Genomic DNA, 14,353 nt, shown 5'->3' with positions numbered 1-14,353 from the left:
CTCAGCTTCAAATGCATGTGAATTTTATGTTATAAATAGATTGATTATACTAATTTATTTGTCTAATCAGAAAGAATTTTTATTCATTTGATATGGTGAATAAATTCAAATGTGAATTCTATTCATCACATTAAATGAATAAAAACTTTTAAACACAGATAAATAATTTAAAAATTCTATCTAATAATTATTTTTTATTAATACAAGCACTAGTTTATAGTGCACTCCCACCTTCTAAAACTCAAGATTTGATGATTTAAGTCAAATTGTGGTTACGTGAGACACAAAAAAAAAAAAAAAAAAAAAAAAAAAAAAAAAAAAAAAAAAAAAAACCTTACTTACATTAGACCCAACCGACTTGAACGCATCTCTGGTTAGCGTAGTTCCTATAACCAAACACAAACAGTCCCAGCAGGTAGTCGGATAGCTGTTGTTGGTCGGTCATAGTCGCCATTATAACACTCCCCATCTCTCTCCCTGCGATCGATTTCATGTTTAAAACACACAGATGTTCTATCTGTGACCTAGCATGATTACAGAACCCTTAAATCACAAACCGTCCTATTGAAGAGAAGCCATAGCTCTAAAGCTCCCAATTCTATTTGGGACCCACACGTAATTCGCATCTTCAACCAAATCAACGGTCACGAAACCGTCTGTAATAACAAGTCTTCATCTGCGTCCGTTACTCCAGCATTCACTCTCGCATTCCTTTTCCATCTTCTTCATTCATTTCGTCACCCGATTCAATTGAACGAGCATTCCGCTAAAATGCGCACTGTGCGTAACTGGAGCTCATGAGACTCAGATACTGATCCCAACAACAGAGTTCAATTTGAACGCTCATGGCGAATTGGATCTCCTCCAAACTCAAGGTCGCTGAAACTCTCCTCCATCAGGTTATCATTCGATCTCTATTCTTTTTTTCATGTAATTTCATTTTAATTCTAAGCTTCATAATTGCCACTCCATCATATCCCTAAATTTTATTTAGGGATTCTTGGCAACCAAACAGAGTCTTGAAATATATATATATATGCTTTCTATATTTTCTAGGGCCGTTTTTGTTATTTACTTTGATTTAGCTAATATTACTATGAATTTTGATAATTTTAATTCAGATTGATCAGCAAGCGGCTGACTCGCTAAGAAAGAATGATAAGCAGCGATCTGATGAGTCAAATAATGAGATCCTGGCAAAAACTAATGCGGTTGTGCCATTAAAGGATCAATTGAAGAAGAAAACAGAAAAAACAAGTGATTTGATCGGTAAATTACATAATGATCATAATTCAAATGTAAATAAAAACAATAGTCACAATCCGAGTAAGGAGATTGTGGCATCTGTAAATTTTAAACCTTCTTCAAAACCCAAGCCTGGTCTTTCGGACAGTGATTGGACCGAATTACTTAGTGCTCCGAGTCAGACAACACCTCCAACTACAAATCGTGGTAATGGAGTTTCCGGCATTCGCAGTTTGAGGAAAGATGGTAGGAGACCAGGGGGTTCAGGTTCAAATTTGTTAGCATTGGAGGCAAAGAGGAATCATAAGACTCAAAATAGTATTTTAAAGTCTTCACCAAAATCAGATGTTGCCTTGCAGAATAAAATAAATAGTGGTGGCTTAGGTGGGAGGCCGAGTGATGGGGAAGATTCTAGATTATCTGATTCTATGGGTAGGACTTCAAGTGTTGAGTTACAAAGTAATGGTAAGCATTCAGAAGGAAGAGGATTGGATCAGAAGGATGAAATTGCAAATATTGTGGAAGAGCATAAGAATGAGGCAGTTGAAGGAACAAATGTTGTGGAAGAGCATAAGAATGAGGCAGTTGAAGGAACAAATGTTGTGGAAGAGTATAAGAATGAGGCAGTCGAAGGAACAAATGGCGTGTCAGATACTCTTGGGGAGGGAGGGGATTTACAATCGACGGATCGTTCACCAGGTGCAATTCCACATTCAACATATAAGAAGTTACCGTCAGAAATGGTGCCGGTGACTGTTGATGAAGGGTCTTATTTGAGGATAGGAGCAAATGATGATGCCAACAGCCCAAATAGTACAGGCGGAATTAATGAATATAGTGCAGGTCCAAGGAGTTCTGCTTCTCTCAAGAGGGGTTCTCCTTCGGTAAGTGACGGAGGATCTGCTTCGGAGACAGATTCAGCTTCAACGTCTGACTCAGAGAGTGAACGTGACAGGGAGGAAAGGAGGCGGCGAAGGGATCTGATTCTTGCTGAGAAAGCGGCTGCTAAAGCTGTTGAGGCCATCAGGGAGCGCGAGAATATGGTTGCTAGACTAGAAGGGGAGAAACAGAGTTTAGAGAAAATACTTGAAGAACGGGCCAAACAACAAGCACAAGAGGTAATATTTGTTCAGTTATTTGTTATTATAATATTTGAATTGGCACTTTTATTTTGTTTCTGACAATGTTATTGATTTAAAAATGTTTTATTTGCTCTAATAATGGATCAGTCTTTTGCTTTACTGGATGAACCACCCTAGAAAGTATAATAAATTGTAAACTCTAACCAGAACAAGAGAGAATGATACCTAATTACTTGTTTATCACATTTAATTAGTATTTAATCTAGAGTTTAGACAAATTCTATAACAATAATACACTAACTTAGATCATTGACTAAATGTCAAGGTATTCACTTCTAATTGAATTACCAAGCTCTTACTTGAATGAAGCTAAATTTTCAGACTTCTTAATTTGAATTACAAATAGCTTGTAATATTACCTATAATGAAAAAAGGATCTTGTAATATTTCCTCTTTGAACAAGGTTTATGAGGACTATAGAAAAACTTACATCATGTTTGGATTGAAGGAACCGGAAGGAAAGGGAAGTGAAAGGATGGATAGATTAAATCATGTCTGTTTTAAAGTAAAAATGAAGAGGGAAAGGAAAGAGAAAGGAGTCAAAAGAACTACAATTTAAACCTTTAAATATTGTTTTCTCTATAATTTCGAAAATGGGAAAAAATAGAGGGAAATGATAGAAGAGTTAGTAATTACCCATCTTAAGTCAATAGGACTTAGGTTGGTTAATTTCGTCACAAAAATTAGAGTTCATATTTTTGTTTTACTTTTAGTTTTAGATAGCATTTCTAAAAGTTAGTTAGAGCTAGTTGGTTACCGCATGTCCAATGCAACTACAATCAAGGGCAAAAGGGTAAATTCAACACCTATATATGCACTCACCAATTAGGGTTCATGTTTCATACATTCATTAAATTAGGGTTTCTTAAATTTCATGTTTTGAAGCATAGAAATCATTTTTGAGGTGCAAAAACATATTTTTGGAAATTTCATAAATTAAAATCTTAATGTAATAACCACAAAGGGTCGTAGCTTAGTGATACTTTCTCACTCTTCATAGTAGAAAGTTGAGGGTTTAAGTCCATAGGGACAAAATTTGGTGCATGAGTTTTATACTGACCATGTAAAGATCGATAAACACTTAGATTGATCAGTCAAGTCCTGATAATTTCAATTTTCAAATTAAGCCGAACCTCTATTAAACCTCTCCTCTATAGGCTTTTAAATTCTATGTCAAGACGACATATGTTTATAAAACATATACAATCAATAATGTAACTCGTTGTGAGCATATATAAAGCATATTTGAGTACAAGCTTGCAACTTTGTGCTCTCTTTCATACATGATCATTCCATTAGATCGTGAGATTATGTTTTGAGGTGTTGTTCATTGATTGTTTTGTTAACAAGGTAAACAATACCTAGAAGTTCAACCATATACTGAATAAACTGAACACAAGTTTGGATGACTGGTTGTGGAGATCAATGTGCTGATAGAGAAGCGGATAGTGAGGAGCAGATTTGTTGGTGGAGCAATAATTTGAAGGCTTGAGTGGAGAGTTTGGTGCAAGTCTATGTCTCTAGGGTTTGAGAATTTGATTATCTAGTTGTAAAATCTCATTCTCATTGTGGATGTCATTTGCTTGAACTAGGTCACGTGGTTTTTCCGTTTTGGGAATTTCACATAAAAAATATGTGCTCATATTATGTTTGATTGCTATTCTTTTATGATTTTGTATGTTATTGATCTAGATGAAGAGCAGCTAAGACCTATTCATGCTCTCCAAGTCTAGATCACGGCCTTACTGTCGATCAGAGCTTAGGGTTTTGATCCTAATCCCTCAAACGTTTTGCCCCTATTTTTAATAAGAAGTCAGCTCACAAAATTACTACCACCATTTCCTTGGCCGCCCCCCCCCCCCCCCCCCCCCCACTACATTTTTAATGTGTTGTTTGGTATGGGGGAGGATGGAAGAGAGAAGGGATGGAACAAGGCTCCTCCATTTGGTAGGAGGGGGAGCACAAGGGAAGGGAAGGCAAGGCAAGGATGGAGAGGGATAAAGCATCCATCCTGGCTCACCATTTTACTTCCATCCAAATGTGGAAGGAAGAGGAGAGAGAAAAATAAAGAGTTGTTAGATAAATTTAAAAATACGTCTTTACTCTCATTTTAATGTTGTAATTTATATATTTAATGGTATATTAGTAAAATAATAATAGCATCTATTTACTTTCCTTCCATCCAGCCAAAAAAAAGGAGGGATGAACACAATCCCTTCCCTAGGGATGCCTCTCCCTCTCCCTTTCATCCAATTTTCCATCCCTCCTACTTAATGGAGCACTAAAGACAGTAAATGGTCACTATTGTCCTTTCCTTCTCTCTCCTTAGTTCTCCAGACACGAAGAGAGGTCAATAATGTTATCCTCTCTTTCATTACTTTCTCTCGTAATATCAGGACTCGTCCCACCATGTGCAGATCGGTTTTGCTCTACACGAGAGCTCATGGTTTTTAAAACGCATCTACATCGGTGGGAGGCAACGGCCAGCGGCAGGGGAGGGAGACTCTCGACCAATAGATCAAAGAGCTACGGGGCTTTGGTTTATCTTGGGGTTTAGAGTTGTCTCTCAAATCGGGGCAATTAGTCGTGCTTGACTCAACTGGTTCAGATGTCAAGAACAATACGCCCAGCTTTTGAAGGACGGGAAGCAATTAGGTGCCCTCCTTCCTATTCGTTAGTTCGAAGAAAGCGTAGGTTAATAAGGTTATTCACCGTTGATAATGCAGTTTCAGTCGACAGAACGCCCTCTTAGTCGCTCCCCAAAGTGTCTCAATGGGGTACATGTTGCACGCGGGAATACTGTTACCAAAACTGTTTTCGCTGGCCTGACCCTCATGGGCTTGTGCATGGTCCCTCCTTTTCGGCCAGGGATTGGCTTTGATCTGTCAGAAACCGCTCCACGATGAGCAAACACTGTCCGCTTTGTGCTAAACAAGTGCTCATAGTTTTCAGAATGTGTCTAAAAAGGTAGGATGCATGCCCCCTTATAAGTGTCAGGAACTTCTCCATCCCAGGCGATGTGGGACATCACACATGACTAATGCCATCCTCTTCTTTATTTCCATGATTCCATCTTAGTTATTAAAAGTCACTAAAGTGAATAATATGAACTGTCAGCTCATATTGTCTTGGTGCTAGAATTTTGGTTAGCAATTCATCTTCCTCTGCTATTGGCCCCCTCCAAAAAGAATAAGAAGAAAGAAAAAAGGGAGAGAATAAGGCAGAAAAGGATTTCCTCTTGATTGGATGTTCTTATCTTAGACAAGTTAAATTATCATTTTGAGAATTTTAACTATTAAGTTATAAATGCATCGCTTCACAAGCTAATTCTTATCCTAAAGAATTTCTTGTCATGTTTGTTTCAAGGGTGGGAATAACTCCATATCTTTGATTTGGATTGTTTACATAATATCCTGCAATATTCCTCGGCTAAGTTCTTAGTTTCCTTAGATTTCCTATGAAAACTCAAGTATTTTGTATAGCAGGTTTTTCAACTGTTGTTGGTTGTTGACCATGGAGATTGGAGATTGAAGATCTACATTGTAAAACAAGAAGACTAATTTGAAAGATTGGGCTAAGAGGCCATTGTAAAATCTAAATTAAAAATAAAATATTGTAATAGGTCTATGGGGGCCATTATGGCCATTACTTGGTATTATGGTGAAAATTTGTCACACTTGAGATTGTAGGTTGAGTTCGAGGGTGTCCATTTTGTGGGCATATTGGTAGAGATTAGTTCTCTATCCAGTCTGTCCCTCCTTGTCACAGTGGTTAATGGGGACCAGTAGTGGGTAATTTCCTTTTGTCTTCAAGACTATCTGATACATTTGGCATTACCAATGCATAAGCATCTAAGATGTTATGGAGACAATAATGTTACTCGGCATTTTTCTTCACACCATTGTGCATTTCAAAAATGCTATGGTCCTCATAAACATTCCTTTTTGTAATGCTTCATCTTACTTTATGATCCTTTGGTCCTTTCTTTGGTCCATTGTGTTGATTTTGATTACTGAGGTTGTGGTTTCTGATGTAGTGTTCTTAGACTATTCTTCCTGTAGTTTAGTAGTCATTTTTATTGACTTATCAATCCCACCTTTGTTGTTGCCATATATTTAACTATTTATTGTGCTAGTGATTTAGTCATTGTTTAAGCTAGTTTTTCTTCTTACGAAATTGGATGCTCAAAAACTTCTTCGAGTCCTTTCAATCTTATCCAGAAATCATAAATGCTATGATTCTCATAATGTGATTTATTGGTTGAAACCATGGTTCGCTGTGAACTGGCTAGTTTGCAACGATTTTCTGGACTACCCGTCTCTTGTGCACTAAAGCAAAAGCTTAGAGAGTTAGCTGCTTATATAAGTTCACGTTCTCCTCTTGTTTCTTGTTCGCTAGCATTTTAAGATTTCTCTTGCGGATGTTGTTTAAAATTTTGAACTTTGCTCAGAGTCACAGCTGTTCTGGTGTTAATGTGATGCAGTGCTATTTACATGCTTGTCCGATTTAATGATAATGAAACCTTTTGGTATCAGTAGTACCACATGAGTCCATTAACTTGTTTGTCAGTTGTATTCGATAGTTATAGAAGATTTTCGCTCGCGCGTTGGGGGGGTGGTAGAAGAAAGAAAGAAAGAGCTACTAATAGCTTCTTTTTCTTAGACAAGGAACAAAAGCTATTAATAACTTTGAGATGTAATATGGGTGGTCAAAAATGAGCTTTTATGGCAATGAAAATCTACTTAATGCTGTTTATTTTTGTACTGCCCTTTTGTCTTTAACGCCAATTTTATGGTCAATTTAATCCTTTTTTTTGGATTCTGTTTCAGGCTTCTGAACTGCAGACAACTACGATGGAAATGATGGAAGCTGTTGAATTGGAAAAGCAGAAACATAACAATACTAGAATGGAAGCCCTTGGACGGTTGGCTAAACTTGAGGTAGTACAATTAATTTCAAACATTTGCTTTAATTTTCAGGCAGATTGTTTATTTTATTTTATTTTGTTATTGTTATTGTTATTATTATTATTATTATTATTATTTTTTTGGGGGGGGGGGGGGGGGGGGGTGGGGTGGAAGTTATTTTCAATTCTGTAAAAGTCTTTAGTAATGAAGATATTAATTAATTCATATTATTTTTCAGACTGCTAATGCTGACCTTGCAAGATCCCTTGCTACTGCACAATGGAATCTTGAAGTAGAGGTATGACGTGATTCTGATTCTTATAGTTCGGGTAAATCTTATCCATTATTTTTGTTCTGGTTTCTTTTCGAAATAAAATTGTTTTCTTTCAAATTATATTCTCGGTTCAACTGCTTTGCATTCTTGAGTGTGTGAAATGATTTATAGAGTAAAATCAGAAATAATATTGAGTTGATTTTCGCATTTTGGATTCCATTGTTCAAAATTAACAGAATTTGTGAAATATTATTATTTTTTATAAGAAGGGTTGTATTAGTGTGCATGTTTAAATTAATCCGTCTCTATATACACTCTCTCACTTATTGCCATTCTATCTGGGGCAGCTGAAAGTAGATGAAAGAGAATGCATTTGCCAAAAGCAAAGTCCAGGCTTTTTTCTTTTTTTCCTGTGTCAAATGGAAACTCTTTTTTTTTTTTTTTTTACCCTAATTTGGGTAAACTCATTTGTAAATTTCTAATTAGCCTTCTCTATCCGTGGAAGAAAAAAAAAAAAGAGAAGAAGAGGTCTTTGCTATTTTCTAGCTTGCATTCTTATGTGTGCTTATTAATTCCAGAAACCGATGCCATTGGATTGCTTTCCTTTGTTGTCCATGAATGTATTATGTTCTAGCAAAAACTGAATGAATGCTTGGTGAATTTACAACTTTTATTGTGCTTATTCTATAGATTCTTGGCTTTCAAATTTTCACTTACATGATTATCTGAGTGTTGTGTTGCTTTAGTGAGTCTCAGGAAAGGTTCTGGGATGCAGAACTGCAAATTTGGCTGGATCATTTGATAACTTTCAGTTTATACTATTGAACTTCTAAAATTATTTAAAATAGAGTTTTTGAGGTGGGGTTGTGAATTGTACAAGTGAGTTGCGGTGTGTTGGTCAATTGTTACATAGTTCTTTCAATGGCCATTAGAATATTTAGAGGAAGAGCGTTATGAAGCAGTTATTGATTTGTGGAATATAATTATTCCAACTCTTGTTAGTTAGCTATTACATACATGTCGATGGCACTATATTCTTGAATCTTCAGCTACTATCCTTTTTGTCTCGACATATTTTATGTTGTCGACTGAAGTTATCTTTATAATCTACTCACCACAACAATCTCAAGCTTTGTCTTTCCACAATTATATAGTTGAACTTATAGTGAATAGTTTTTTGAAAGTTTTGTTCATATTTCTTTCATGTTCTCTCTCTTTTTGTTTGGGCTTAACTGAGGTATATGTATTGCATTTGCTGATTTGTGGGTATGGTGTTTCATAATCAGTTCGTTTTATGGACTACTGCTACAACCTATTAAATTTCTAAACAGAAGTTAAGAAATGTAAGGTTTTTTGCAATGAACTTACAAAATCTAGCACATCGATGAACTTCTTATACTTTTTGTTCTTTTGTGGACTAGGTTAATCGGGTATCAGAACTCCGGCAACAAACTGAGTTGAAAGAAGCAATCCATGAAGGTATGCTTTTTGACTTTTTTAAGGTGTGGTTTTTGGATATCTGAAAGTATGCCTTTGAATCTTGATCGAGCTTACTCTAAAACTTAAGTTGTTTGAGAGGGTGTAACTTTAATATTGTAGTCTTTAACGTGCCCCCTTACGTTTGACTAGATTTCAGTCCAACATGTACATCATTTATGTGGATGAAGGTGAGATTTGAACTTAGGACCTTGTTTGCTCTAATGTACCATTTTACCCACCGTCTACTCTAAAAGCTTAAATTGCTAAAGAGGGTGTAAATTATATATAATATTTTCTAAGATATTAAAGTAACCCTTTTCCATCCTTCCACTCTATCCTTGTTGTTATAGGCCTTGTTACATGGACTGTTTGATCTTGAATAAAAGTCCTCCAAGAATACAAAGAGAAGCCTTGTTTTAATTTGACCACGCATATGAGGTGTGATGTTTACTAACTCTTGCAAGTGTTGTGATGTTTTGTGCAATGGGCATGATTAGCTCAAAGCTACCTATGAAAAAAATATATTACCCTTTCCTTCTAGACACAGTATCCTTACAAAGCCGAATTACATTATCATCCTTGCCTTCATTCCATATGGATGGGGTAGGCCAAATGAATTCTGTTTTTCCATGCTTTTCTATTACATGCCATGTCTCTTATCTTATTTAATTTTTTAGTCATTTTTAATTACTTCATCCAATGTTATTTTTTGTCGGCCTCATTGTCTCTTAGCGGCTTCTATACAGGCAAATCTTTGCTGTCTTAATGGTTGTTCTATGGGTCTACGGGAATATGTCCATATTATTTGAGTCCACTTTCTCTTGTTGTATCACTAACAAGTGTCATTCTTAATATTTTTACCTCCATTGATTACTAACACTCTTCTAGTCGTTTCTATCATCCATCTCAGATCCTCATTTCAGCTTATGAATTCGTTATTCTTCTTTCTTTTATAACCCCAACATTCTGCTACATATAAGATAATTGACCCAATAACTGTCCATAAAAACACCCTTTTAACTTATTTTGATATTCATCTATCACATAGAAAACCACTACCATGTCTAATTTTGTGCATCTTACTTGACCTCTACTAATTATTACATCATCATCTTTCTTGCTGTCCTTTGTATTGTTGATCCTAAATATTGGAAATGATCATTTTGTGTAATCTGCCGTTCTTAAATTGTTATAATTATATTGTCATTCTATGAGACTTTAATTTTACATTCCATATTTTATGTTTCAGTCTTACTAATTTTTTCCATGTTTCTAATTTTATAGCTAAATTTTCCCTATAAATATCTAATAGTACTATGTCATCGGCAAACAACATGCATGATGGAATGTCTCCTTGGATGTCCTTTGTATCTAAAAGTATTGTTCATAGATATATGCTTAGCGCCAACCTGTGGTGTAATTCTACTTTTATAGCAAAATACTAGTCCCCCCAAAAGTACGAACTCTATTTAACTTCCCAAAAAAAAATAATAATAATAATAAAATTACGATGTCTAGTGTTTATCTCATTATGAATATCTTCAATAATTTTTTTATTTTATATAAAGCCGAAATACATATGATTAAAAACATCGTTTTTGTGTGTTTTATACTTTAATAATGTTTTGTTTTAAACTATTGGGCTAGTGAATAGTTTAATTATTAATATTAATTATTTATTTATTTATTTTTGTAGAACTCCGAAGGAAAATTTTGAATTCTCATCAGACTGGCAATAAAGTGAGTAATATCTCTGCTTGTAATGGTTATAATTCATTGCCAGGGTTTATGAAGGATGTTACTTGTCATCCACTGCTGTATTCTGTCTTCTGCAATACATATTAACAATGGACTCTTTCTAACAAGCTTCACAACTTTTTTTCTTTTTCTTTTTCTTCTCCCGAAAATATTTAGTTGGTTGTTTCAAAAGGGGTTGAATTTGAGCGTGAGATACTTGAGGAAGAGTACTCTTTCATAACAGATAAAGTTGGGCGATTGCAAGAGAAGGTGATTTTTGCTCTGATATATTGTAATATCTGTGTTCATATTCAAGTTATAACATTATTATTATTCATAGTATTCATGAACAAGTTATAACATTTCTATACTGAACTATTTGATAAACTGTTTGTTCTGAGAGGAAAAATCAGAACCCAAGTGCACGTGTTGCTGTCCACTTGGGCTTGAAGATTAAGGATTTCACTTGGGTTGGTAAAAACCCAAAATAAATAAATAAATAAGAAATGTGTCTGATTTGGCTAGCACTATGAGTAGGGCTGCAACTTGGGCGGGCTAACCCAGCCCAACCCAAGCCCAACCCGTAATTTTGAAAATTGGGTTTTAAATTCCCAAATCGGGTTCATGTTCGGGTTGGGTTTTGTCAAAACCCAGGCATATTCGGGTTGGGCTCGGGCTCAACCCGAACCCAACCCGAAACCCAATTTTTTTTTTTTTTTTTTTTCCCTTCCTTTCTCTCTCCTCTCTCTTCTTTTTCTCTCTTCTTTCTCTTTCTCTCTCCGCTGCTTGAGAGTTGAGAGACAGCGGCGACTCCACCGGTGCCAGGAAAGCCTCCAGAGACGGCGATCTCTGCCGGATAGACGAGAATATCACTAGATCCGTCAACACAAATCTTCCCACTTTCTGCAACTTGTAATTCGTCGACGAAGAGGAAATGAAATTCCTTTTTTCCAAACAGAGAGGGGGTAAGCTTGAGAGTTGAGAGACAGCGGCTGAAGCTTGCGAATGGCGAACCCGAACTGGAACAGCGGGCGATGGAAACTGAAAGATCTGGGTTTTTATTTTTTGAACAATCTGAAATGATATGCCGATTTGGTTTTGATTTTTTGAACAAACTGAAATGATATGCCGTGGGTTTTGAACTTTTGATTCTTACAGACAGATAGATAAAACTGAAATATAGGTTTTGAACTTCTGATGATTCTTGTAGATTTTGTAATTTACAGTTGGAGAGAGAGAGAGAGAGAGAGGGTTCAGAGAGAATGGAGATGGAGGCGATAGGGGAGGCTGAAATGATTTGCCCTAAAAATATTTTGCTTTAATATATAATATTTTATATATATTAATATAATATAATATAATATAATATATTATATATAAATTTCCAAAAAAAAAATGAAAATAAAAAACTCAAACCCGTCAACCCGACCTAACCCGCCCGAAAATATTCGGTCCGGGTTATGATCATAACCCATGTTGAGTTTAATTCGGGTTGGCCCAACCCAACCCGCTTCGGGTTGAGGCTGGGTTGGGACTGGGTTGGGTTGGGCAAGCCCAGGTTGCAGCCATAACTATGAGCCTAAGAGATTTTAGCTTGACCTTAGTAACAGAAACTTTGACATGCATTTTTAGATTGTTAGATTTGGAGACTACACTGGATCTTTTATGTTGGAAATTCAACACACATGCCCATGTGGCACATTCTTTTCCATTTCTCTCTCCCACCCCACACCAAATACTTCCCCTTCTCTTTGGAAAAAGGAAAAGAAAATTGGGGATCAGATCTGGCACCTATGTAGATCCTAGCACTTGACGCTTAGCTACGTCATTGACATAGGTTCAAATTGTTCTATTCAGATCCTTTTCTCAACTTTCTCTGTTTTCACCCAAGCATTGGCTGTTATATAAAATAAACAGCACAAGAGCTTATAGTATGATTGATTTATATGAAAAAGACCCTGTAATTTTCTTCCCTGGATAGACCATCTATGAAAAAGATTGAACTTTGTAGTTCGATATAGGGTTCATAATTCAGCACAAGTTTCTCTTTATTTCAGAACATGTGTTGAGTACTGTTGTTTGATATGCTCCAACTTAATACTACCTTATAGGCAAAGACTCTTGAAACAAACATCAAAATGACCCAAAAGGAGATGGAGAATCCAACTGAAGTGGAAATTGAGCTCAAAAGAAGGCTTGGTCAGCTGACAAATCATTTGATTCAGAAACAATCCCAGGTTTGTCTTTCATTCCTTGAACCGATGGATAATTTGTTGGAGTAAGAAAGCTTAAATTGTTTGCCTTTCTAATGGCCAAACCATTAATGTGTCCTACTTAATATAAATATATCAATTGACCTATCTCTACTCTTTGCCAATTTATAGATATGGCCTTTTCACCCTCTTTTGTACCTAATTGCATATAAATCTTTTAATGCATTTTATATTGACTATTACTACATAGCATGGATTGTTGCCCCTCAGGAGTTGAATGGTGCAAGAGCAAACAAAATATCAGTCTTTTCTTATTGTGTAAGACTGATAATTATGCTTCTCTATATGAGCTGATCGAGGTATTAAACCTTGAACAAGTGTTCGATTATGATCTTGTCCTTTTTGGTTATTATCCACTCCTAACAAAAGACACTTTCTTCAACACCACTCCCTACAGCATCTTTCTTTCCGTTTGGTCATGGATCTTAACTTAAAAATGGATTTTATGTTTGAACGTTTTAACATGTAGTTGAGGGCCTAAGAATGCATTGTAGGAATTGAATTTCACTAGATTTTCAATAAATTATCCTTATAATTCTGCTTGTTATATTCCAGGTTGAAGCCCTCTCTTCCGAAAAGGCGACACTGATGCTCAGAATTGAGGTATTATCATCATCCTGGTGCTACTGCTACCTGTATATCGTACTATAAACTTCAGGCTTTTTGCTTTACACTACAATTGAATGCATCTGAATTATGTTTTTGCAGACATCTTCAAAGTTTCTGGAGGAGAACGATGGTGATTTACCCAGTACTTCATCCAGGGATGATTTAGAATCAGGAATATTGGAACTCCCCAACTCCAAACTGAAAGAGAGAATTCGCTCTGGGCAGCGGCATTTAGGATCATTGGTTCAGCAGTTGGACTCTATTTTTTGTTTTGGCGCAGTATTTTTAAGGAGAAATCCAACTGCAAGATCATGGTGTATTGTTTACCTTGTATGCCTTCATCTCTGGGTTGCATATATTCTAATGTCACATTCTCCAGTTTCAGATGAGGCCAGGTCCGGTGCAGTCATTTCCTTGCAGAACATTAATAACACTGGAGGCAGCGTCTGAATTTTATCCATAACATGTGATTTATTGGTTTTACCTCATTTTTAGCGAGGTTTTTACTGCTTGAGGTGATGTTAATGCACTCTCCCCTCAAGTCCAGTTACAAACTAAATGTATCGTATTTACATATCATTGCAATTTGCAAAGCTAAGACAGCACAAATACAGTTCAAAAGATTTCCTTTCAGATCCTGTTGCGGCCTTGTCCTTGCATTAGGGCATGTATGAGCAAATTTTTATC

At 36.0% G+C, this 14,353-nt stretch overlaps 1 protein-coding gene across 1 annotated transcript; it reads left to right on the top strand.

Annotated features, from left to right (window-relative positions):
* Positions 1 to 373: 373 nt before the first annotated feature.
* Positions 374 to 14,299, top strand: LOC132283827 (golgin candidate 2). Its single transcript, XM_059785851.1, has 10 exons — positions 374 to 899; positions 1,122 to 2,363; positions 7,217 to 7,327; positions 7,533 to 7,592; positions 8,990 to 9,047; positions 10,744 to 10,787; positions 10,962 to 11,054; positions 12,896 to 13,021; positions 13,613 to 13,660; positions 13,766 to 14,299. The coding sequence occupies exons 1-10, from the start codon at positions 846 to 848 to the stop codon at positions 14,114 to 14,116; spliced, it is 2,187 nt and encodes a 728-aa protein (XP_059641834.1). The 5' UTR covers positions 374 to 845; the 3' UTR covers positions 14,117 to 14,299.
* The last annotated feature ends 54 nt before the right edge of the window (positions 14,300 to 14,353 follow it).

The sequence above is a fragment of the Cornus florida genome, unplaced genomic scaffold, assembly GCF_030987335.1.
Source record: "Cornus florida cultivar Cherokee Brave unplaced genomic scaffold, ASM3098733v1 CherokeeBrave_3.0.0_Hap2_Chr11, whole genome shotgun sequence".
Taxonomy (NCBI): domain Eukaryota; kingdom Viridiplantae; phylum Streptophyta; class Magnoliopsida; order Cornales; family Cornaceae; genus Cornus; species Cornus florida.
The sequence above is the reverse complement of the archived record's forward strand: the minus strand, read 5'-3'. Positions and strand labels throughout refer to the sequence as shown.